The sequence below is a fragment of the Oncorhynchus clarkii genome, chromosome 3 (genome assembly GCF_045791955.1).
Source record: "Oncorhynchus clarkii lewisi isolate Uvic-CL-2024 chromosome 3, UVic_Ocla_1.0, whole genome shotgun sequence".
Lineage (NCBI taxonomy): Eukaryota > Metazoa > Chordata > Actinopteri > Salmoniformes > Salmonidae > Oncorhynchus > Oncorhynchus clarkii.
The window spans coordinates 32,940,404-32,966,808 of record NC_092149.1 but is presented as its reverse complement, the minus strand read 5'-3'; the positions used below and the strand labels follow the sequence as shown (position 1 = coordinate 32,966,808).

At 41.2% G+C, this 26,405-nt stretch overlaps 3 protein-coding genes across 3 annotated transcripts; 1 reads left to right on the top strand and 2 right to left on the bottom strand.

Moving 5' to 3' along the window:
• Positions 1-14,748, bottom strand: LOC139393561 (ras-related GTP-binding protein C-like). Its single transcript, XM_071141990.1, has 7 exons — positions 13,689-14,748; positions 11,401-11,604; positions 8,346-8,545; positions 6,556-6,670; positions 3,451-3,593; positions 3,033-3,181; positions 1-2,609 (listed from the first exon to the last, which is right to left on the bottom strand). Exons 1-7 carry the CDS (start codon positions 13,869-13,871, stop codon positions 2,458-2,460), a joined length of 1,146 nt encoding a protein of 381 aa, XP_070998091.1. The 5' UTR covers positions 13,872-14,748; the 3' UTR covers positions 1-2,457.
• LOC139393577 (c-Myc-binding protein-like) lies at positions 14,725-23,567 on the top strand. Its single transcript, XM_071141991.1, has 5 exons — positions 14,725-14,840; positions 22,045-22,117; positions 22,207-22,255; positions 22,551-22,680; positions 22,793-23,567. The coding sequence occupies exons 1-5, from the start codon at positions 14,826-14,828 to the stop codon at positions 22,835-22,837; spliced, it is 312 nt and encodes a 103-aa protein (XP_070998092.1). The 5' UTR covers positions 14,725-14,825; the 3' UTR covers positions 22,838-23,567.
• Positions 23,567-26,405, bottom strand: LOC139393545 (gap junction alpha-9 protein-like). Its single transcript, XM_071141989.1, has one exon. The coding sequence runs from the start codon at positions 25,527-25,529 to the stop codon at positions 24,099-24,101; it is 1,431 nt and encodes a 476-aa protein (XP_070998090.1). The 5' UTR covers positions 25,530-26,405; the 3' UTR covers positions 23,567-24,098.

The window sequence follows — 26,405 nt, the reverse complement described above, 5'->3', positions numbered from 1 at the left end:
TTTTGATGTGCAAGTGTTTATTTCATGTGAATGATAAAAACTTTGGCAGAACTGACAACAGTGGATTTACTATAGTCCCAAATGTCTACTATTTGCAAAAAATCTAATGAACAAAACAAACAGCCAAAAAAACAACACCTTTCTTCCATCCAGGGCAGAATAATACAGTTTGGTCATTTTTTTCCCAGGATTCATTTTTCATTGTTAGACCTGGTCTCCCTTACCCACAGTGAAATACAATGAGCAATGTTATGTTGAGAATAATTTAGCTTGACGACACATCATTGCATACATGCTTGGAATGGGTTTTCATATTGGCTTCATGCTGCGGTTCTTGTTTTGCGTGTGGATTGCTGTGATAAAACTGACAAAGTCCTTGAACAGAACCCTCAGCGAAAGCGAAACCTTCAAAGTTCCAACAAATGTGTAAGTGAAGACAACAGCACAAAGACCAAATTCTAAATCCACCAGTGTCGTTCTATATGGCACTGAGTGCTGGAAAGTGACTGAACTGGACCTGAACAAACAATTCACCTTCCACACAACTCGTCTGCGAAGAACACTCCACATCCGTTGGCCTAATGCATTAAACCCCAACCTCCTCAGACAAACAAGAAGCAAAGGCCCAACTCCTTGTGACTCTTGAGACTGACCTAATATAGACACCGAAATGATGACCAACATCAGTGGAGCTAAAGCACAGTGGAGAAGATTTCCAAAGTCGTTGCTTCTGTCCTATATGCGCAGGACGGCGTCGATGGCGGATGAGTGAATGAAATCGACTCATCGCGTAAGGCAGGGTTTGAAGAGGTGGTGACCGGCATTTAATTGCCACCATTCTGTTTATCATTATCATAACCATCATTTAAATGATATGTCGCTATATGCCACACAACCGGAATGTACAGATCCCATCAGAGACCTTTCCTGGTTAGACTGGTCCTAGATCTGTTTGTGCCGTCTTGCCAACTATTTTATTCATGGTCACGCCTTGGCAAGACGGCACAAACGGATCTGGGACCAGACTAGCTAATTCCTAATGGCATCGGACTCCACCTGCTCGGGTAAAGGGTCACGCTCAAAGAACGTGTGACGTCATACATGTAGGAGTTGCCCACATTAGTTGAAGATTGGCATAGTTGATTGGCTGTTAGTAGCATTTGGTCTATGGCAAGCATCCATGCGGGGCAGTATTACGATTGAGTGTCAGAAAATATGGCTAAACTGACTACTTTAGGCATAAGGGAGATAGATATATCTAGAATGTGCTTGTACTCCATACATCATTTGATAGCCAAGAGAATAAGCCAGTGCAATGGGGTATTTCCAGAAGACAATATTTAGAATATTTTGTCTGTGCAAGATTCTAATGACTCCGATATCCAACTGCAACAAATTGTAGATAGAATCTAGAATGTTGTTTCAGAATCTATAAGCATCACTGATCAAACCGCTGGTAACAGGTTAATTTTTTTTGCTCAGTTTTCCAACATGGCATATCATTCATTATACAGTATGACACTTCAGCAACTTGGAGCATAGGGCCGACACTGGCAAATCAACATGATGGGGCAGTCTTGAATCCATAAACGCCAACTATCCTCTTTTCCAGACACACACACTCGCAGAACAGAAGCAGAAAAATGTAGACACTACAATCCCTTTTGCACTCTGAGGAACCCTGTTTTCTTCAGAATGAGTGAAACCAGAAGCAAAGTCTTGGGCAGCACACAGGCAAGTGAGTAGTGAGAGAAACTTTGCAACAGGCAAGCTCAATCTAAGTAAGGCCTTGAGAAAGTGGCATACTATGTGCATTTTGGATAAACACCAAGCATTTCTTAGAGACTTCGACCCATAAGTCTGCACAGGGTTACACAACTATACTGATCCCCACACAGTCTTTACAGTTTCTTGTCCTTATCGAGGGTTACATCAATGTTTCATTTTTTTATTTTATAAGTACTTCTTCACATGGATGAACCAGCAGCTAAAACAGACAACGATATTACCAAGCTTCCTCAGGGCTCTTGGGACTTGCAGCACGTGAGGCCTATCTCACTGAAAGTTCCCAAATGCCAAATACGCTTTTGCTTGTGTATACCAGTCCAGTTGGACTTTCATTTAGCTGTTTTCGTGCCGATCAGCGGAAAACAATGCCTTGCATTCCCACGAAATGTATGAATGTTCCTGGTATCTCTGCATTTAGTTTCCCTTCCATCCTAGCTTTGTCAGCTCGCGGTCCTCCTTCCCCTCTGAGCTTCGGGTTCAGCCCTGACTCATTTGAATTTTTAGCTCTAGTCCTCTTCCTGTGATTTTTAGGATCTGTGTGCAAGAGTTATGATTGGTTTACTGAAAACCCCAATCCATTAGTCTTCTCCGCACGATCCCTCCCCAGCTATTTATTTGAGATCTTTCTGTCCTTTCCTATCATCTCTCCGTCGGTCTGTCTGTCTGTGTTTAGACAGTGCTCCGGGGCATGCCGTTGAGTGTCACAGCCTTGGTGCAGGGCGTGCCGGCCGCCTGGGAGCCCGTCCACGGTGTGGAAACGCCCACCTCAAACACCTCGTGGATGGCCTTCCGGAAACAGTGGAAGTTGTAGTCTATCAAGCCTGGGGAGAGATACGTGTCAATAAGAGAAAGGTATGACTCCATTTTCAATTCCGTGACCTTAAGAGACTTTGAATATCACTCAGCCGATTACTCCATAAGTCATGCATTGTTGAAACAAAGAAGAAAACGTGAATAAAGTATCACCCTATCAAGATAAACCAATAACGCCCAGTGTGAACAACATTTACAAAAACAATAACTCAACCAGATCAAATGCGTGCTCTCGCCTGAGAAGCTTGAAATTCAACTGACTCCAGACATGACTACTTCCTTAAATAAGACGGTGCCACTCTTCCACTGACATCTGTCTGCATTTTGCGCTTGTGGGAGTGAAGTCACACTGGATTGAACGATAATGGGTAAGCAGCTATTGAGAGACAGCTTAATGCAGTAACGAGGAAGTGCTGGGGTGGATGGCTTGCCTTTGCGCTCAAAGCTCTCCTCCCGGAGGATGCAGACCAACGCCAGGAACTTGGTGACCTCTTTCAGGTAGAGGACTGTGGTGTTGTTCAGCTTGATGATGGCCATGGACTCCTTGTCGTAGGCACTACCACTGCCGTTCTCCTTCAGACTGGAACAACACACACAATATAGAACGGTCAGTGTAAGGAACTTGTTCAAAATTTGAAAACGTGTTTGATACAGAGACCTAACATATCGGACTTTATAAATAAGGCAATAAGGCAATAAATGCCTCACAAATGCTCGTAACAAGTTGTAAAAGTATGATTTTATACTTGTCAGCTTGTAGTAAAGGGTTGTCAAAAAAAAATGACCTCAAAACACACAGCTGTGAACTACACATATCTGACAGGAATTCAGATAAAAAAGGGGACTAACCCATAGATGCAGGAGACATCTATAACCACGTCGATCATGTCGCAGCACAGCTCATAAGACTGCATGTCCACCGGACTGCTGTCTGTGGCGATGTAGATCTTGCTGACCACGTCAAACAGAAAGGCCTTCTCTATGCCCGAGTTCTGAGGACGGAAGGAGGGGGAAAAGGGAGATGAGGGGTATAGGGGAGGAAGGGAGATGAGGGGTATAGGGGAGGAAGGGAGATGAGAGGTATAGGGGAGGAAGGGAGATGAGAGGTATAGGGGAGGAAGGGAGATGAGGGGTATAGGGGAGGAAGGGAGATGAGGGGTATAGGGGAGGAAGGGAGATGAGGGGTATAGGGGAGGAAGGGAGATGAGAGGATGAGGGGTATAGGGGAGGAAGGGAGATGAGGGGTATAGGGGAGGAAGGGAGATGAGGGGTATAGGGGAGGAAGGGAGATGAGGAGTATAGGGGAGGAAGGGAGATGAGGGGTATAGGGGAGGAAGGGAGATGAGGAGTATAGGGGAGGAAGGGAGATGAGGGGTATAGGGGAGGAAGGGAGATGAGGGGTATAGGGGAGGAAGGGAGATGAGGGGTATAGGGGAGGAAGGGAGATGAGGGGTATAGGGGAGGAAGGGAGATGAGGGGTATAGGGGAGGAAGGGAGATGAGGGGTATAGGGGAGGAAGGGAGATGAGGGGTATAGGGGAGGAAGGGAGATGAGGGGTATAGGGGAGGAAGGGAGATGAGGGGTATAGGGGAGGAAGGGAGATGAGGGGATGAAGGGTATAGGGGAGGAAGGGAGATGAGAGGATGAGGGGTATAGGGGAGGAAGGGAGATGAGAGGATGAGGGGTATAGGGGAGGAAGGGAGATGAGAGGATGAGGGGTATAGGGGAGGAAGGGAGATGAGAGGACGAGGGGTATAGGGGAAGAAGGGAGATGAGAGGACGAGGGGTATAGGGGAAGAAGGGAGATGAGAGGACGAGGGGTATAGGGGAGGAAGGGAGATGAGAGGATGAGGGGTATAGGGGAGGAAGGGAGATGAGAGGATGAGGGGTATAGGGGAGGAAGGGAGATGGGGAAGGAGGAGGGGCAGAGAAACGGCATCAGTAGCCATTTGGTACTCCTAAAAGCTAGCGTGGCAGAAATCTCTGAGCCATCTTTCAGGTCATGTCAACAGCAACAGTTTCAAGGGTTTCCAAGTGAATTATTGAACTCCTAAGTTAAAAAAGGGACATCATTTATTTACCAATGCAAAACTGCAGTGGCTTTTAGCGTACATGTATTTTGATCGGGATTGAAGAGGCTTTGGGGTCTGGAAGGTTGGTATTATACAACAACCATAAAAGCATTGCATGAAAGAGTCATCAGGGCTGACGATGATGATGACGACACACTGCGAGTCACACACCAGAGACCATTTCTGCAAAAGGTAGGGCTGGGAATTTCCAGGGACCTCATGGTAAGAGCTGTGGCCGTCATGAAATTTTGTCAGACGGTTATTGTCATGCAATTCAGAGTTATTTTAGATTCAGAGTTATTTTGCAACTTTAGTGGTGAATGTATACAAACCTTAGAAATCAAAAAGATATGTAGGCTGCGTGATGTCCCATTATCAAATGGGCAGGAACAGGGGATGCACTTGAATAGCCGAATGGAGGCCAATTTCCCGCCAGTTAGTTTTTCAATTATGCCGGGTAGGCAACTCTGGTTATTTCACACCATGCATCAACCCCTGTTTGAGAAGCATGCAGCCTCTGTATGCCATGGGCTCTCCAACCTTGTTACTGCAGCTACCCAGTGCTTACATTTGGGAAACCGAGTGAGAGGAGAGATGGAAACGGACAGCGGTGAGATATTCTGTTGCTGAAAAAGGTGATGTGTCAGCCTTATTGACTTGGAAAATATAAAACAATTCCCTATCGCTAGGCTATACAAATGCACTATGAATTGTAGGCTAACTCTGTAAGCCGCCCTGCACAATCAAACGAACCAACAGCGTGGCCTAGACCTACACGTTCTCTTCCCAGACTCACAGATAGAAGGTTTGGAGCGCTGCATAAGGTAACCAGTCCATCCAGTATGCATCATTATACAGTTCCACACTCAAAAAGGTCATTACTAGAGTGTCGGCTAGACCAATTATGTACCAAAGACATCTTAAAATCGTTTCCCCCCCTCCATGTTTTTCTGCCATGCGTAATATGCGGTAGGCTATGTATTGTATAACGGCAATCATTATTTTATTTCTGATTGTTTTCCTCTGGGTGACATATAGTACGGGTGTTTTGAATGAATCATCACCTTAGAAAGCGCTGTCCACTTCGTGGTGTTGAGGCTTTGAAACGACATCCACAACGACCGTGTTTCCCCACTCAGTTTCAACCCGGTTGTTGGACGTCTTTCTTCAAATTGATCAATCACAGTGAGGTGAGCCTGATACCGTTTCGATGAAAAGTGTTTGATGTGATTTTCAAATGGTATTTGCATTGATGTCAGAGCGGTTAGTTAGAAGGGAAAAATGGAGCCCTGAGTACCAGGCTATTAGGACCTGATGGTAGTTAGCGAGTTGGGTACTACCAACGCATGTCCACAGTGCGTAAGAGCAGATTACCGTGACTCGGCGGCCACGTGGAATTTGACTGCGGTCAGGACTCATGACTGCCGGTGTGGCGGTAATACGGTCACCGCAGCAGCCCTACTCATTATACAATATTATCACAATACTTTGGTGCCGATACGATATGTATTGCAATTCTCACGATTCTATATGTATTGCGGTTCGATACTGGGATTTTATTGCGACTCGATGTTCCACACATATTGCTGCAGAGGGACGAGAGGGAGCCATGAGGAAACAAGTTGATCAGCCATAGAAATAAAAGTGCTGGGGGAAAAAAAACTAAATAAAACAGAGTTTTGGTACAGGTACAGCCAACTAGCAGGGAGGGACTTGCTGAACGTGTCAAATGACAAACATTAGTTTCCGTTTTCCGTTGCAAAATGTTTTGTTATGGTGTGCACTAATGAATCTGACCCAGGTCACATGAATGAAAGAAATGCAAAAAAATGCCTTCAAATCCAACAGCAAGAAGTAAATCAAGAGGGAATTAGGTACTTACAGATATAAAGATGTTTAGAAGGTTTTCCAGTGTTGGCAGCTGTGGGATAAGCTTCTGGACCACTTTACTGAAGGCCTCGAATATTGAGTGGTCATAGATACTTGTCAAATAGAAACTGAAAGATATAGAAAAGAAAGGGAAGTTAGCTATAGGTTTGCACAGGTTAGGACTAATTTGATGACTTAGTTCCTCGTGCTCTGTAGTTCAGGTAAAAACACAAAGTGAGACTGGATCATGTCACAAAACAGTAGGGAACATTACAAACTGAAAGCATTTCTCAGCTTTAACACACACAAAGATAAGCGATCACTTAATAATGACCATGATGCTACATTTTGGGACAGTCCAACTGCCGAAACGAAAATATCAGCAATGTATTAAAAAGCATTAAGGTAGCGTAACATTTTAAGGAATTCCATAAATAATTGTAGTGATAGTAACTTCATTGTTCCAAATAGAACATTGGGGAAACTTTAAGGACTGCAGTTCTAACCAACAGAACCAAAGGTCCTAGAGAAGAGGCCAGCGGATGTGACTACAGACTTCGCACACAGAGATGTCTTTGCAGTGCAGAGAACAGAACACATCACAACTCAACATGACATCCCTCCTCCCAGCGTCACTATAAATCCACCATTGATCCAACTGTCTGGCGTGCACCAACAGCAAATCTCACCTTTCATAAAGTAGTTTCTACATCACAAGAATGGAAAAGCACACAGCCGATTGAAAAACCATGTACTGAAAATCTGCGGGAGCGCGTTTGAACCAGTTTGTCGGTTCATAAAACGACTTGCTAGGCTCAGTATCATTAGTGTATAAAGGCCTGTATCTGGGAAATGATCATCGGGACATGTGAAAAACAACCATGTATAGGCAGAGTTCAAATCTGAGGGTAAAGTTTCTACTTCAAAAGAGAAAATAGCAAACACTGAAGGCAGTATGAACATAACGGTACATGATATATAGGGTACATGGAATCCTTCTGATCCTTTAACATGGACAGATTGCACCATGAACACTTGCTGTGGTGTTTGTTCGTTAAGAGGCCGGGGTGGAGCATGACAACCGTGCGCTGGAAGTATACAAGCTGGAAGTATACAAGCAAACGCTATGTTCCAGGCCCACACACTGACAAGTGTGCTTGTCATACATATGTTATTGCCCCAACTCAGTGTAATGTTGGACCAAAACAAGGGATTTGTTTTGCACCAACATCGCGGCAAATATTTTCATCCATGTGCTGTGTAAGGCAAGTCATTTCTGAGAACCCAATCTTACAAGCCTAAATAAACTGGCCAACTTTCTTTGTGCAAATAGAGAGTTGTGTTATAACAGCTAGGCTGACACTAACATGAAACTACCTGAAGCTATTTTCACTGTATCAATATCAGTGGAATCGCAAGTGCGATCTGATTTAGTCAGATTCCAAAACCTATAAAATAAAGTGACAGAGGTTACAAGAAATGACTTGGCAGCACAGACGACTAGCTTGCTGTGAAAAAAAAATATGGCTGACCAATGCTAAAACTGCTAGCATTTTAGTCAAATGCACATCAACTGAACTCCCATGACGACTCTTGCTGGTTTGAACAGTAGAAAATGAGAATTCGGCCAACAATAGAATACTAACCAACAATAGCAAGGCAATAAGCTGAGAAGGCTAATTAATTTAGCGTAGCTGCTCTTTCTGTAGGTTTTCAATGCGTTTCCCTAGGCATACTGTGAAAGGGATGGTTAGATTTTTTTTTTTAACTAACCCTTTAAAAGGGTGAGTGTGGTGGACCTACCTGAGGTGAAGCTTCTCTAGGCTGGCGTCTGCCAGGTCGTCGTTGGCTCTCTGGTGGATGTCCCTCTGGGTCTCGATCTTGTGGTCGTCGGAGAGGCCGTCCACTTTGTGGATGAACACCTCAAAGTTAATCTCAGGGTTGACCCTGTAGGCCCGCGACACGGTGAGGTGGAGTCTGCCCAACGCCTCCACATAGTCATCCTGGGCAGAAAGAAGATCAGACAGACAGACAGACAGACAGACAGACAGACAGACAGACAGACAGACAGACAGACAGACAGAGCCTTAGAACAGGTGGCTTAGAACAAAAGTAGTGTACTAGTGTGCCTAAAAAGTAGAGACTACATGCATCTTGCTGCCTGCATGCACATTTCCATGTCCATACTATCCAACATGCATAACGCAATCCCCTATGCCAAATTGCAATCCTCGACATCCTACTTGTTACAGTCCCCGGTGGGGGGAGTTAAGACAGAATTCCTGGAGAATTAGGCTACTTTTGAGATTAAAGCAATCGAAGATTAACAACCATCATAATGCTTCAGATTGCAAAATCTCAAAGTCCCACTGCAAAAATGACGTGTTGAGCAAGCCTGCCAATTTATTTCCCTGCGAATTCTGCACTGAGAGATACTGAACGTTAGTGAGATATGGAGTGCCACTCTGCCTCAGTACACTGGCTTGTACAAATACTACGTCAAATTAACTCAGCTGGAAAATCGAAATAAACTGGCAAAATGATACAGTAGGTTTTGTTGGACATACAACACTTAGGACACGTTACGTAGTTACAACCTAGTTACACCTCAGACAATTGACAGCATTAATGGGATAATCCACCCCCAGAAATAAGAATCATGAAACTCCTTTCAATTTGGTGAAAGCCTATGTTCTTTCAGTGGGTAAAATAACAATTACCCCCAGTGATTTAACTTCTAAGTGGTTCGTCTGAAACCAGGAAATCCTGTAGGAACGCGTCATAGCTACATGGTTCTCGTCACTGGAGATATGGGATAACACACTATGACATTTCACAACGCTTTTAAAACAATTAGGCCTACCTGCACTCCAGATCACCAAATCAGTCAATAGATGGTATGGGCATACTTGTCTAGAACACATACATCCATTTAAATCGTCATAACAAAGTATATACTGTTTTTCGCTTAGATGTGCTCAATCTAAACAGTGAACCAAATTTATTCAAGTCAGTTTCTCCTTCAAGTACTATATTGCAATGCGCCCTGTGTGCCTGTTGGAAATGTGGGAAAAGGCCGTTATTGCTATAGCAACGTACTCTGTACTCGCTCTTGGTAGAGACTCCTAAATTGATAGTGCCGTTTAGGCAATTTTACAGCAAACTACTTCACATGCTGATATTGACTTTGGTATTATTGCGTGTAGCTATGTTAGCTAGCTACCTAGCCATGCCCAGAGAGAGTATTGCATTGTGGGTTTTGTAGTTGACTTGCGCTGCAGATTTCCACAAAAAATGTCACATTGCTACCAACCTTACAACAACAAAATTAAACATTTGTTCACAAAAAATATTGTTATTCAAGACTGATAATCATAGGAATTAGTGGTTTAGGGTGGATTATCCCTTTAAGGTTGAGAAAAAAACACCAGCAATGAGGACACGGTGTCCTGTTCCAGGTTATAGGGATGTGACAAATGGACAACGTCTCTTAATATTTAAACTGGGGGGGGTCCATTAACACAAAAAATATATAACTGTACCTCAATTCCACCATGCAAACTTTGCATTTCCCTCTCAAAGTGTTGCCATACTGGACTTCACTGCTGTTGCTTGCCTTTTTATGAACTGTTAAAGGGATGACGTAGTGGTGGATAGTCGACTCCAAAATAACTTATTCCTTGACTCCTTCCACGTCGACTCTCATTTCTGAGTGTCAAGATTCGATTCAGCTACGAATCCACTCCTAAGATTCGGTATTTTTGGAACGGAGGAGGCTGATTAGTTGCCGTACTTCCGAAAATACAAAACACTTGCATCTTTCATAGCGTGCTAGTGAGGGACGGAGTGAAGGGCATAATATAGGCAGGTCAGCCAACAGAGACAGTCAGAACCGTGCACTTGGCCTATCTATCGGCAATTAAAAGCGGTCTCTCGCAATGGAATGCTGTATCTCACAATTTCTGAGCTTGCAATGTCTCGCAACTTCAGTAAAGCAGGGCCTACCATCAATGAATAGGCTAGAATATTGAGCGAGATGCAACACTTCGCTCTCACAGTCACACACAGTACATGCACGGGTTCACTTCGCATGCTGTTTACAGCGAGGTAGCAAGGGCACCAAAACAGCTGAGAAGTTGATCCTTGCGCTTCAACCCTCCTAGTTGTTGCAGAAACTGACCTACTATGCTGTTTACTTTCTGCACCCAAGTAAAAAATAAAATATATTATTTTTCGGTTAGGGATTTTTCTTAACGTTAAGGATCCCAATTTCGTTTAAAACGTTGTAACTTTCACACCCCTAGTTCATTAGGCACCAAAACGGAAGAACGGAGTGAAACAGGGAGGGACTACCTGGACACGTCCAATGAGAAACGCTCAGTTTGGTATTCTGTTGAAAAGATAGAAATGTAGTGACTCTGAGAACTCCTTTCAACGTGATCATTACATTGAGATAAACTACTGTGGCCTACCTGATTAAATTAGCTTTGATTTAGATCATGGTTAAGATCACTTTGTTCCAGCAGTTAGGATAGAAATGTGCACCGTCTTAGGAAAACGTCTGTGACAATCAATTGTCTTTGAAGCGGTGGGTCACTTAACGTTTCAACATTAGAAGCTTAGTCTGTGCTGCAGGGTAGAAGTCATCTAGAATACGCTTATATCATCCCCTTCTCTATAAACACAAATACCCTTACCCATGACATGAGTATTCTGTTAAAATGCTGTGGTCTGAAGGGCTTTTTCACTTTCTAGTAATTCTAGGAGATCCGACATTTGTCAATTATGGTGTTCAACATGTCAGTAAGTAAGTCAACCATTGTGGTTTTTAATACACGTTTAAACTCAAGCTTTTCACCTGTGCGTCAATGACGAATATCAAAGCCCCCGTGCCTCTGAAAATCATCTCGTAGTCAAAGGTGGGGTCGAAGAAGTCCACTTGACCCGGGAAGTCCCAGATCTGGAAATTGACAAACGAGCTACTGGAGATGTCGTCCTTGTAGATCTTGTTGGTGCTCTCCAGGAACAACGTCTCGTTGGGAGACATTTTGTGGAATACCACCTGAAACAGGAAATTAGACATGGTGCTGTTAAGACAAAATGACCACACCTAGACCTACTGCTTCCTTCTCAAAATACCAAAGAGAGACACTCCATTTTGAGAGTTTGTTATTCCGTCACGTACCTAGGGTCACTACTACCAGAGGAAGAAGCCAAAGCACATGTTCCTGGACTAGCAAGAGGTTTTAAGGGAAGAAAGTACTCTTCGGCTCAACACTTATGGTCATGGATTTAGATGTGCCTTCAACAACAGTGTAGCACTGCACAACTATAGTCTAGGAATTAGAATATACGAGAATAACACAAATAAGCCATGGAACTAAATAGTTTGGCGCCGTTAAAAAGACATGCTCCAGTACTTTGACGACTAAAAGTATTTTATTTAAACCTCCCACCTTGGGCTGGATGTGTCAATGTGTAGCTCACACATGCATAATCTATGAGCAGAATGACTTATTTACCTCAATTAGCCACAAAATCCTTAGTTTGAAAGTGTTTTATTGAAGCGGTGTCTTGCCATTTCTCCCCCATGTGGGCTACTTTCAGAACTGCTGGCTAAAAAGTAAGCAAAAGTACCGGAAAGTCTGTTTAATACGTTATGTGTTGTGACTTGTATCTTCTACTACTGAAGCAGAAATACTTTCAGATTAATTCCAGGTTACAGGATTTCTTCCTACCTGTATCAAAATGGGTGAAGGCATTGCCCCCAATATCTTAATAAGAACCCAAAATGTCTGCTACAAAACAACTACATCTGTGATAAATCATCTAAAACTGGCAAACAGAGATGAGTCAAGTTATATGGTGCATCTAGAATTAATTGCATTTTCCTGGAAAGAGCATACTTATTGAACCATATTAGTGATGATATGACTTGCAAAATGTGTGGCTTTATCTGTGCTGTCGTGAGGGTGGTGGTTTAGCAATATAATGTTGATTGAAAGTGACTGCCAAGATTTGGGACGCCAGAGAATAGATTTTAGACAGGCAAACAGTCACGTGCCCAATCCATACAGGTGATCACACCGCACACGAGTGCTGAGCAAGAAACACGCTTTCACCTGATAAATGATTAACAAGTTACCTAGCAAAAGTTTATTTTACATAAATACGTTTGAATTAATTGCATATTATTTGCACTCGTTAGCTGAACCACTTTGCTAGCTCGGTGGCTAACATCAATTGAAATAGTTGGCTGAACCTCCCTAGAAACAGTGGTGTAAAAAGTACCCAATTGTCATACTTGAGTAAAAGTAAAGATACCTTAATTGAAAATGACTCAACTGACGTTAAAAAGTGAAAGTCACCCAGTAAAATTAGAAAGTATTTTGTTTTAAATATACGTACGTATAAAAAGAAAATGCAATTGCTAAATTATACTTAAGTATTGAAAGTAAAACAAATGTTAAATCCCCTATATTAACCAGACGGCACCATTTTTTATGTTTTATTTACGGATAGAAAGGGGCACACGCCAACACTCAGACAACATTTACAAACGAAGCGAGTCCGCCAGATCAGATGCAATAAGGTATGACATGGGATGTTCACTTGGTAAGTGCGTGAATTTGATCATTTTCCTGTCCTGCTAGCCATGCAAAATGTAACGAGTACTTTTGGGTGTCAGGGAAAAATGTATAGAGTAAAAAGTAGATTAATGTTTTTTAGGAATGTAGTGAAGTAAAAGTAATCCAAACTATAAATAGTAAAGTACAGATACCACAAAAACCTACTTTAGAAACCAAGTATTTTTCCACCACTGCCTAGAAAGAATGCAACACCACTGAGTTTTTTTTAAACCAGACCATCTCTGTAGATGCTAGCTATACTAACGTGTTGGCTTGCTTGTCATGTAGCAGTAACTTGCTACCCAGACCAGGATGACAACTGGTCTTTGACATAGAAGTAAGGTTTGACGTTCAGAGTGGATGCCTGTTACTATATTAACCTCATGAATGTTTAGAAGTTGTGGCAATGTTAGCAAGCCATTTCAATAACTGGTGATGATAGCTATAGTTGCTGATTGAACCAAAATAAGGCGTTATGTAAAGACAGATGAATCATGTCCGCCGAGATTGTTCCTACCTTCTGTATTGACGACTTGCCACTTCTTCGTAAACCCATCAACAGAATTCTAGGTTTGCTGTCAGATTGAGATGGGCTATCCTCGATGTCGGCCTCCTCTTCTCCATAGCCAAAATCTTTGGGAAACGAGTCCGCTACCCCGTAGCTGTCTGCCAGCGGTTCCACTTCGTACTGAATCGACATTTTGACCCGACGACGCTCGCTTCCCCCAATCCCCCCCTCACCCTATTAGTTTTACGCAATCCTGCTTTTACCGAAAAATCCTTCCACACCGCCAATAAAACGTAAAATACAGTTTAAATGCATCAATAATGCCAATGTTACTTGCAAATCCAGAGTGTGTTGCAATATTCTCCTTCAGATCTTCGGGTCCCCTATGTTTCCCTTTCCCTGCTCTTCAATCACCTCCGAATCTAATTGGACGATGTACATAGGATGCGAATAATAGTTGGTTAACCAGGGTGTCAATCTGCCGAGACTGGTTCTACCCTTGTCAGATGTTTTGCAGTCAGCTGACCAAGTAGGCTACTGCCAGAGAGGACGAAACGAAGCGAGAGGGTCCACTCCCATCAAAATCTGTCCCTGTGGGAATACAGCGATAAGCAGACCAAACTTAATGTATACCTCAAATGAGACCGATAAACAGACCGTATGCCTTCCCGCTAGTTAGTGCGGAGACAAGAGCATCTCGTCATTATATACAGTATCTCTGCTAGGGCACATGCTTGTTTTGTGACTTTTCAACTGGAGATATTTAGGCTGAAAATGTATAGTTTTGACTGATTTATTTTGTTTTGACTGGGGGGGGTCAACTCACGATGGCTGTATCCCTTTGATTCATTGTACAATTATACAATCAATGTCATTCCAGTATTGTTTTCCATCTGTGGAATGAATCCACATTCAATCAAAATATAAAGTGTAAAACTGTCTGTGTGAAGCCTACAAAATCACCAGCAGAGGGCAGAAAAAGACCGTACAGAAAGTATTTCAATAAACTACACTGCGCATGCTCTAAGCACGAGCGTGCTTGTATTGACTTCAAGGCTACCAGGGAAACTTGCTTGTTGTTGCAGGCGGTGAGAGTCGTCAGAACGTCAGTTAGCAGTAAAGCCAAGGTTTAACGTTAATTTCATAATGGCACACTACAGAGTAAGTGGACTGCGTATCATGTTTTACATTGGCGTGAGTAACGATAGAAAAATGGCATGGTTTCCACAACCAGGAGAGCTTAGTTTTCCCAGATGTAACGTTATAACGCGTTAGCGAGCTAATGTAGCGTGTTACACATTTGCTGGATAGGTAGAGGAGTCAACTATATGGTGAAGGAATTTTCTGATGAACTTCACCAACTGAGTGGAGCCGAGACTAGGCTTTGTGGAATGTAGTCCCAACTACATCGATTCGCTCAAGGTCAATTACTTAAAACAAATTTAAATTATGAAACGCCCACATTGTACCTATGTTTGTCCTCTGTAGTTGCGTGCCCTTTGTTTGCTGAAATCATACTTTTTCAATAAACTGCAATCTAATACTACGGTTATAGTCAGTTTCCAAACCCAGAGGCGAGACTTCCGAGAAAGCTTGCGAAACAGACCCGGCCGGGGTATGGTGTTTGATAAGTCAATGAGATAAGTGAAAAGGTTTTCCTTAGTAGTTTCCTTTCTTAATCTGAAGGTACAACCTAGATTCGAGACAATATCGTAAGTAGTTAAACATGTTATTACTCCAATCTCGTGAAAGTGACAAACTGACACGTTTGAATTTGTCAAAACAACTTTGTCGAAGGAGTACATTTGGTTTTGACGGATTGCGCATGCTCAGCGCGAGAGGACCTTTCGACCCAATGACCTGTTTGAATTTGTCAACAACAACTTTGTAGAATGCGCTTTGCTAGCCGACGTCTCCATGAAGTCGCTTACCGTGTGACGGGTTTTTCTATTGACCGAGCAGTATTAGCTTCTCTTCATATGAAAAAGGTGCCAAGATGGCGGCTTGAACAGGCGCTTTTTTTTTTTTTTTACCGAACGCCGTACCAAACTTCAGAAAGATTCTAATATTCCTTATGTTGTTTACCTAACAACCATCAGGTGACTATTTTTCAGGAACACTCGGGTACTTCAATTTATTAGTTTGCTCTTGTATGACCAGAATACCTATTTTGTTTACAAACTTACGAAGAAGATTGAAAGCTGTATTTTTTTTAAATGTATACCGTAACTAAGATACTGTTTTAAAGGGCATACAGGTCTGCTCTGACTTTACACAGTTATTGTTCTATTTAGTTATTAATACTCATTTCCCAAAAAAGGTCTTAGGAACGTGTATATGTAAAACATTTTTTATTCATTTTTTTTTATGATCAGTTTTCATTATGCACTTAAAATAGTAGGTACCCTTTTTATTTTTATTGTTCATTTTTATTTTATTTCTGAGAATAGTTCCTGATTACACTAAAGAGGGTTTTCAGTCTCTCTTACCACAATAACCATTGGTTTGGTCTTGAACATAATTTTCAATTGAGTTGAATTTCAAAGCCGGATAACGTCCAGCTCAAAGTTTATGGAATAAGCTATTTTCACTTTAAATTGACTTAAATGGTGCAGATCTCAGTTCCTTATCGTTTACGTTCACTGCTCCTATGTCTTTGACTCATCCTACTACAGTTTATACTTTATATAATCTTTGTTGTTTTGTCTTTGTCTATAGTTTCTCTTAATGCTAGGCGATTACGAAACAATGTGAAGTGCAAGGCCTTTTTTTATTTGCTAAACAATTTCGAACAGATTTCTCACTCAATTTCGGCTGATGCCAACTTCTGGAGGTCACAATGGGGCAATGATATTTGGCTTTCCCGTGGATCTGAACGCTCCGCTGGTGTCACTACATTGAAAAATACATATGGTGGTATATTCTACACTCGGAATGTGACCCCTTTGGTCACTTTATTTGTCTTGTGATCAGTTACAATGACATTACACTCATTACTGTAAACTTCTACGGGTACAACACCAAACATGAGAGTGATGAGTTACTTGAATCTATAGAGAAACATATACTTCATTGGTTATCTAAATTTCCCAATTCGTTATTATTGATAGGCGGGGACTTTAACATTACTATAGATAATTCAACTGATAGATGGCCCCCAGGTAGGTCAACCAATCAAAATTTGGGTTTAATACTTTTTATGGAGAGGTTTGATCTTACTGATATATGGAGAGAGAGGTTTCCGGCTGACAGATCATTCACTTGGAGTAACAAAACAGGTTCCAGACAATCCAGAATAGATTTTTGGCTTATATCCAAATGTATTGATAGTGAGTGTGTTACTACAAATATTTGTACTACACCCCTCACAGACCATAGGGCCATTTACATTGATATCAAAATATTTATCCCTGATACTAACCTTGGTAGAGCATCCTACTGGAAGCTAAATAGCTCATTATTAAATAGTGATATAGTTAAATTTGATGTCTGCTCTCACACTTTTGGGAAAGGGCTTGTGAAGAAAAATATTTTTGCAAGAACTGGGAACTCTTTAAATTTGAGGTGTCCAAATACCTTAGAATATATGGTAGTAATCTTGCTAAGACCAGAAGAGCTGAGGAGGAAAAGGTGATCATTAAGATAACTTCACTTTCTCAAGAGGTCCCCAGCCGGCCTCTCGGGGAGGAAAAGATGGAACTAATTGAGTTACAAAATAAACTGGATAATATATATAGATTAAAAGCAGAAGGAGCCTTTATTAGATCTAGGGAAAAATGTATTGAGGGGGCAGAACATAATTCATCCTATTTCTTTAGACTTGAGAAATTTCACTCTAAAAATAACACTATCCATAAGTTAAACATTGATGGTGTTATTACAGATGACCAAAAATTAATCGCTAAATACTGTAGCAATTTTTACAGAAAATTGTATAGCTCTACATACTGTCAGGAATCCACATGTTTTGTAACTCACTGAATAATGTTCTCTATCAGTGATATAGAATCTAAACAGTGTGATGAACCCATCAAAGTTGAAGAAATTAGTCTATCAAACATCTAAAGAACAATAAGTCACCAGGTGTTGATGGAATTATATCAGAATTTTACAAATTATTTTCTGAACAAGTAGCTCCCTTCCTATTTGAAGTCTTTGTTTTTAATACTCTCTAAAATGTTCCCCCTCCTACAATGAGTCAGGGGTTAATATCACTGATACCTAAGCCTAAAAAAGAAGTGCTGCTCATCGATAACTGGCATCCAATTTGTCTTCTTAATAATGACTATAAGATATTATTATAGCCTTACTACTTGCAAAAATAATTAAAGAAGTCCTGGATGCAATCATTGATGAAACACAGTCTGGCTTCATGAGGAACAGACATATTTCTAACAATGTCAGACTAGCATTAGACATACTGAGACACACTTGACTACTGAGACCTAATAACTGAGGATAGCTTCATATTATTTTTAGATTTTTATAAAGTATTTGACACATTAGAGATTTTTTCTGTAAGGCTATTTAGACTCAAATGGTAACCGCTCTATCAAATTGAAATATGGCACCTCACCTAGATTTGAGTTAAAGAGAGGAATTAGGCAAGGTTGTCTTATCTCTCCATACCTGTTTTCATTAATCACCAAACTTCTTGCAAATTCTTTAAATAATAGTCCTATACAAGGTATTTCCATTGCTGGTAAAGAAATTATTATAAGACGCTAACCAAATTCCCATATCGATCAATGTAATACAATCATTTTCCAAAGCGTCTGGTCTATATCTTAACATTAATAAATGTGAACTCATAGCTGTCAAAGATTGTGTGACACCTTCATATTATGGTATTCCAGTAAAAGAAGAACTTACATATTTAGGCATAACCATTACAAAGGATCAGAAGTCTAGAGGCTTACTAAATTTGAACCCTCTTATTAAAAAACCCCAGAAGAAGCTAAATCAATGGCTACAGAGTGACTTATCTTTAAAAGTTAGAGTCCTAATAACCAAGGCCGACGGTATCTCTAGTAGAGGTCGACCGATTAATCGGAATGGACGATTAATTAGGGACGATTTCAAGTTTTCATAACAATCGGAAATCGGTATTTTTGGGCACCGATTTATTTTTGAATAAATTATAAATTTAACTAGCAAGTCAGTTAAGAACATATTCTTAATTTCAATGACTGCCTAGGAACGGTGGGTTAACTGCCTCGTTCAGGGGCAGAATGACAGATTTTCACCTTGTCAGCTCGGGGGATACAATCTTGGAACCTTACAGTTAACTCGTCCAACGCAATAACGACCTGCCTCTCTCTCGTTGCACTCCACAAGGAGACTGCCTGTTACGCGAATGCAGTAAGCCAAGGTAAGTTGCTATCTAGCATTAAACTTATCTTATAAAAAACAATCAATCATAATCACTAGTTAACTACACATGGTTGAGGATATTACTAGATATTGTCTAGCGTGTCCTGCGTTGCATATAATCTGACTGAGCATACAATCATACAGGTATCTAAGTATCTGACTGAGCGGTGGTAGGCAGAAGCAGGCGAGTAAACATGAATTCAAACAGCACTTTTGTGCGTTTTGCCAGTAGCTCTTTCGTTGTGCTTCAAGCATTGCTCTGTTTATGACTTCAAGCCTATCAACTCCCGAGATGAGGCGGGTGTAACCGAAGTGAAATGGCTAGCTAGTTAGCGCACGCTAATAGCGTTTCAAACGTCACTCGCTCTGAGCCTTCTAGTAGTTGTTCCCCTTGCTCTGCATGGGTAACGCTGCTTCGATGGTGGCTGTTGTGTTGCTGGTTCGAGTCCAGGGAGGAGCGAGGAGAGGGACGGAAGTTATACTGTTACACTGACAATAAAGTGCCTATAAGAACATCTAATAGTCAAAGGTTAATGAAATACAAATGGTATAGAGGGAAATAGTCCTATAATTCCTATAATAACTACAACCTAAAACTTCTTACCTGGGAATATTGAAGACTCATGTTAAAAGGAACCACCAGCTTTCATATGTTCTCATGGTCTGAGCAAGGAACTCAAACGTTAGCTTTCTTACATAGCATATAGTGCACTTTTACTTTCTTCTCCAACACTTTGTTTTTGCATTATTTAAACCAAATTGAACATGTTTCATTATTTACTTGAGGCTAAATTGATTTTATTGATGTATTATATTAAGTTAAAATAAGTGTTCATTCAGTATTGTTGTAATTGTCATTATTACAATTATTATTTTTTAAATCGTCAGATTAATCGGTATTGGCTTTTTTGGTCCTCCAATAATCGGTATCGGCGTTGGAAAATCATAATCGGTTGACCTCTAATCTCTAGACTAACATATGGCGCTCTATCTTTATATCTTGACAGTAAAATAAGCAAGGAGATAGACCAGATGCTTTTCAACTTTCTTTGGGGAAACCGTACCCATTTCATTAGGAAAACTGTTGTAATGAACACTTATGAGAATGGTGGGCTGAATTTTCTGGACTTTTAATACTTTTAAGATCAATTGGATAAAACAATTCCTAAGAAGACCCACTTCTATCTGGAAATGTATTCCTCATCATGTCTTTACTTTTGGTGGCCTTAACTTCATGTTGTTTTGCAATTACAATATTGACAAAGTTCCAATGAAACTTTCTGCTTTTCATCGACAGGTTTTCTTGTCATGGTCCTTAATTTATAAACACAATTTTTCTCCACACGGATATTATATATGGAATAATCGCAATATATTGTATAAAAATACTTCTTTGTTTTTAGAATTGGTTCCGAAATAATATCCTATTGGTGAGCCAACTGGTAAATGCAGAGGGTCTTTTACTCAGTTATAAAGAATTCTTATCACTTTACAAGGTCCGTGTAACACCTAAAGATTTTGCAATTGTTTTAGATGCCATTCCCTCCATTGATCCATTGACCCTGTTGACTCCTCAGTAGGAAAGATTTGTTTCTCTTTTGGTCCATTCAAATACAGAGCGATACGAACCTTGTTTCAGCAGGATGTATCTATCTATACCTTATGTCATGCCTTATTGGAATGGATTTATTGATATCTGTTGGAAAAAAGTTTGGATGTTGCCACACACATTACCTACTTGTTAACAAAATGAAGGAAGTTTCCTTTAAAATTATTCATAAATATTATCCTGCCAACCACTATATGAAGAAGTTTAAAGAAAACATCAACTCAAATTGCTCCTTTTGTAATGACCACCCAGAAAGTGTTGGCTCTTTTTTGGCATTGTATTCATCTAAGGAAACTGGCAAGACATCAGTAGATTTATAATTGAACACATTTATGAAGATTTTACACTTGTGGAGAGGTGTACTGCTTGGATTCTTTACCTAGGATAGAAATAAGCTGAAACATTTTTATGTAATTCATTTCATTATTCTTTTGGCCAAATTTCATATACACAAATGTAAATTTACAAACAAAAAAAAACACTTTCTTACCCTACAAAAATAAATTGAACACTACTAACAAATAAGCTGTTAGAATTCTAAGTGTATGTATGTCCTTTAAGGTCCTTGTGTAATTGTAATGTGATATTGTACCCCCTAGCTCGATTGTCCATTGTATATAATCTATGTATACTTGTTCCCTCATGTACTTTCTGTATTGATTTGTTGTTAATAAAATAAAAAATGTAAAAAAAGCTTCTCTTCATTGATACCACCACCGACTGTTTCCTTGTTGAGATTCAATTGGCACATGCGCATTTGCGATTAGTTGCCATCTTAGAGCAGTGAGCAAAGTCGGATGTTGTATTTGATTAACGTCTATTGAAAAAGTATGGATTTCAGCAAACAAACAAAGTTTTATCATTTAATGTATTGACCTTGGGCGAATCGCTATCGTCTGAGCTAGTTTCCACAGAGCCTGTCCTCGGCTACACTCAGGTGAAGTTCATCAGAAACCAACTTCACCGTGGAGGAGTTTAGTCCGTTACTGGCTGGCTAGCTAAACCTGTAGCTAGTTTGTTTATTACCACAGTACAATACTCCATTTGGATTTGTTTTTTTTTCTCAATACACTGTAAGGAAGGCTATAATCTTTCTTGCGATTGTTCTAGTCCCATTAAGATATCATTAGATTCCTTGATGAAATCATTGATTAGAAATGACTGGACAGGTGAAAGCCACGTGGTTGGAGCCCTTGCATCCACCTGTCCAATTATATATTATTAACAGTGATTATTACATCAAGGGAGGTATGAATGCACAGGACATTGTTCCTTCCCTTTCTTGGGCAAAATGGTTCCAGCAGCATCATGGATGAACTAGCTAATTACTGAACCCTGAATAAATTGGAAGTATCATTTGTCTCAATCCCAATGTGTCCACAGGCTTCAGAGTCCAAACGAGAGCAGTTTCGGAGATACCTGGAGAAGGCTGGTGTCCTTGACAGCCTCACCAGTGGTGTGTCTATTTAGAATATTTCATTAACTTTTATAGTTCATCTTATTTGACCTATGCAAATTACTAAAACGGCTTGTGCCTTATTGCAGTGCTGGTGGCATTGTATGAAGAGACGGAGAAACCCAACAATGCACTTGAGTATCCTTTAAAAAATGTTTTTGCAAATGATATTTCCTACATAATGTAGACATGCAGAACTATGTTTTTGGAAGTCGATGAAACCGAGACCCCCCCCCCATTCAGAATCTGACCTTTCTGTTGCCTTTAGTGTAGCGACCTGAAGTGCTCACACAGACAGAACAAGTGTCGACTGTCACAGATCGGGATGGGATGCTTTTCTAAAATATTAAAATAACACATTTTCAATGACAACGAGGTTGAGAATGAATTCAATTCCTCCTCAGCACACTGTCATTTCTTTAACAAGATCCAGTTTCCTCAAGCAGCACTTGGGTGTGGCTGGCCAGGAGTCTGCAGACACTGAGGCACTCCAGCAGGAGCTAAGAGATATGAGGCAGAGGTGTGAGCTGCTGGCCGAGGAGAACAAAGACCTCAAGAACAGGGTAGACCTGCCTATGATTATTTTTCATCGAGTATGTTGATCTATACATGGTAGGCTTGAACTTTTCATAACTAATGAATTTATCGAATCTCTGTTTTTACACATTTCCTTAGCTTCAACGCTATGAGCCTACGCAAGAGGATGGAGCTGCCGAATAAAAAGTGACTCGGCTTTATTGAAGTCAGTTTGTTAGAAACTACGATTTTATATTTTTATGGCAAGCCAAAACCAACAACGGGAGGCAAGGGAGTTTATGCACCTCTGTTCTTTTTTATTTTCTTTATACTCTGTTTTAAATATGTAACTTATTTTGTATATTTGATATATTGAAATATAATAGCTTTTGTCCCTTTATGATTGTCTCCTCCCTCTCATAAAAGCAAACCCCCTTTTTCTGCTTTCAGTGTACTTCAGCCTACTGCATACCAATGCTTTGTCTCTAGTAAACAAACGGTAACATAATGGTCTTTTCCTTTTTTTAATCACCATAACATATTTGTTACAATATAGAAATCTTACATCATGATATCACTTTTGTACTGTGTGCCCAAAGGCTCTGCTGGCGTTAATTGAAATGCCCCACAACCCTTAACAGAAAAGCTGTGCCTAAAAGAACGTGGAGACAAGTTCATCAACAGGGCCATTGTAACCGTCATACATGGTTTTACGATGATAGTATGGACATAGTTAATGCAAAATAAAAATCTAGATATAAGCTTTTATAAATATGAAATTAGGTCTTTCATGCAATATACATTATTTAGACTACATACTCTATTTTCAGTGGTCAATAAGCTGCTTTGGCTGAGTTTTAGACAGGCAACCCAATTCTGATATTTTTCCACTAATTGGTCTTATGACCAATCAGATCTTTTTCAGAGCTGATTTGATTGTTCAAAAGACCAATTAATGAATCAAAATTCTGAATTGGACTGCCTGTCTAAACGTAGCCATAGTTCTAGCACTAAGACATATTTTCATGGTTTCTCTCTAAACAATGGTGTTTAAAATGGACCGGAACACACAGAAACCATTCAACGGTGTCACTGCTGTGTGATCTGTACTGTTGTTTTTTCCTGTCTTAGCTGCAACACTTTTAAAAGCAGGTCAATATTCCCAATAGCAAATCCCCACACCCAATGTTTGGTCGATGTCTTGCGTCATCACAAAGTATGACAGAGGCTTTGAAGCTGGTGAATACAAAAATAAACTACCAAGTAGAGGAGTTCAACAGTACAGAAACAAAGAGGTGCCATCTTATAAAACAGTTCAATCCATTTTACTGGGCTACTGCAACAGATCCACCTCCAAAGCAGTTCGCACAATGTCACAACTCATGTAAAGTTCTTCTGATCTTGTGTTTGAACTGAAGTTTTCTTGTCTGATAAGGGACAAAAGTTAAGGTTTTACTCTTAGCATTCAAACTTGTAAATCTGTGGGGGCTCGCCTACTGCTTGCGTTGCTTGTGGATGATGGTCTGCGATTGGAAGAGGGTGGTCTTGGACTATGCTGTGACCCTGAACTTGATTCCTCTAGTGAGTCTGGGGTGGAGGGATGCATTTTGGGTTCCGATGTAGTCCGGGCTTGGTACCCACCACTGGCCTTAGCACCCCCATAAGAATCTGTGTCTGAGCTTTTGCTTTCCACCACTGTGGAACAATTTGAGGGAGCATTGACCCTCCATGTTTTCCTTCCGGCACCTACTAGCAATGTCGGGCAGGAGGAAGCGTGAGATGCGCTCCTTGGGCGCATGGGAGAGTCTGCAGACTCCTCTGGCTCCTCCTGCTTTGGCGGGGTCAGTGAGTCGCAGGGCGGTGAGCGGCTGTCACTGCAGGTGTTATTGGAGTTGGAGTTGTGCTCTGTCAGGCTATGTGCAGCATTTTTTTGTTCTTCCACACCCTGTTCACCCTGAACAGGGAGGAAGGCAGAGGGGTTGATAAGGGAGGGGTAGGTGTGACCGTCCTGGGCCCGCTCCAGTAGGAGGTTGTAGCCACTGGGCGCGGAGGCCATGGTGGGCTTGCAGCCGGAGGAAGCAATGCCTGTCTGATGCACCACAGAGTCTTTCTTGGTTTTGCTTGAGTAGAAGTCATCAAGCTCGTCTTGCAGGTGTGGATAGTAATCCAGGATGCCCTTCTTGACCTTCTTGTAGCCCAGGTGCATGATCTCCAAGATGTTTAGGAAGAGGGAGACTACTGCGATGCATTGCATAAAGACCATGAAGACACTCTTCTCTGTGGGCCGGGAGACGAAGCAGTCCACCGCGTTGGGGCAAGGCTCACGCTCGCACTTGAAGAGAGGGGAGAGCTGGAAGCCATAGAGGATGTACTGGCCTGTTATAAAGCCTACCTCCACGGCGGAGCGGGTAATGATGTGGGCCACGTAGGTGCGCAGCAGGGACCCCGACAGCGGAGCCTTGTTGAGCTTGCCTTGCTCCAGTTGCCTCACCTCTCGCTCTATCGTTTTCCGAGCTGCCACCATCTCCACGTCTACCAGCTCCAGCTCGCGACGCAGCAGGACCTTCTTTTTCTGCCGCTCCTTCTCCAGGGCTCGGAGGCGGTAGAGAGCATGGCCCATGTACACCAGCGAGGGCGATGAGACAAAGATGACCTGAAGGACCCAGAAGCGGATGAGGGAGATGGGGAAAGCCAGGTCGTAGCAGACGTTCCGGCACCCGGGCTGCTCCGTGTTGCAGATGAAGTCGGCCTGCTCATCGTTCCACACGTCCTCGGCCGCCACACCCAACACCAGCATGCGGAAGATGAATAGGATGGTGAGCCAGATCTTTCCCACCATAGTGGAGTGGATATGCACCTCCTCCAATATCCCCCCTAGAAAATTCCAATCCCCCATCTTTACACGGGCATCGTTGTGTCTGTCAGTAGGAGGCAAGGCAGGGGCGGAGAGAGGATGGAGGCAATTTTATCATGTTAAAGAGGCTATATGGAACTCTTGCCTTTTGGGATGGCTCTTGAGCCTAAGGCCCCTCATTAGACAGAAATATTGCTCAGAAATTCTAATTGGACATAAAGGGACATTCCTCTCCAATAATGAGCAAAAGCATTTAGGGTTTACCTAAAACCAAGGATTTTTTGTTGTTGTGAAATAAGACATTTAGTCATATTAATATCTATATATAAACCATACAGACAACTTTCAAGCCACAATTTGATGTTTAACAATTAGCAACTAAATTCCTTACATTAGTATTTAACAATACATCTTAAAATATGTAAATGTTATTTTCTATGCAGTTTGTTTTAAAAATATTATTCCACAGACTATTTTAATCCCACAAAGGTTGATTTACCAATTAAAATAATGCATCAGTCCTTTCAAATCAATACATATAATTAAAACTAAACATGGTTAAGTCATTGACATACAAATAATGAATTGCAACATACCTTTATCAGAAAAAAAAGGAAATGTACATCGAAGACAGATTTTAAATTTATCATGAGCATCACATATTTGTAAAGCATATCAAAATGTACGAATAAGCAAGCAGTCGGTTAGCATCATGTTTATTATTTTCCTCTCTTGCTCCTTTCGGTAGTCCTGTTTTACCAAAAGTAAAGGCATTCCCCTCGGTGATTTAACTTATAAACAATGAGAGAAATCAATGAGAGTCATTTCCATTTACCTTGCAGCAGCATGGACAGACTGTCTGTGATTTAAATCCCCTCGGGTCATCCAGCCGTGATGAGGCCACCAAAAAGCTTTAAA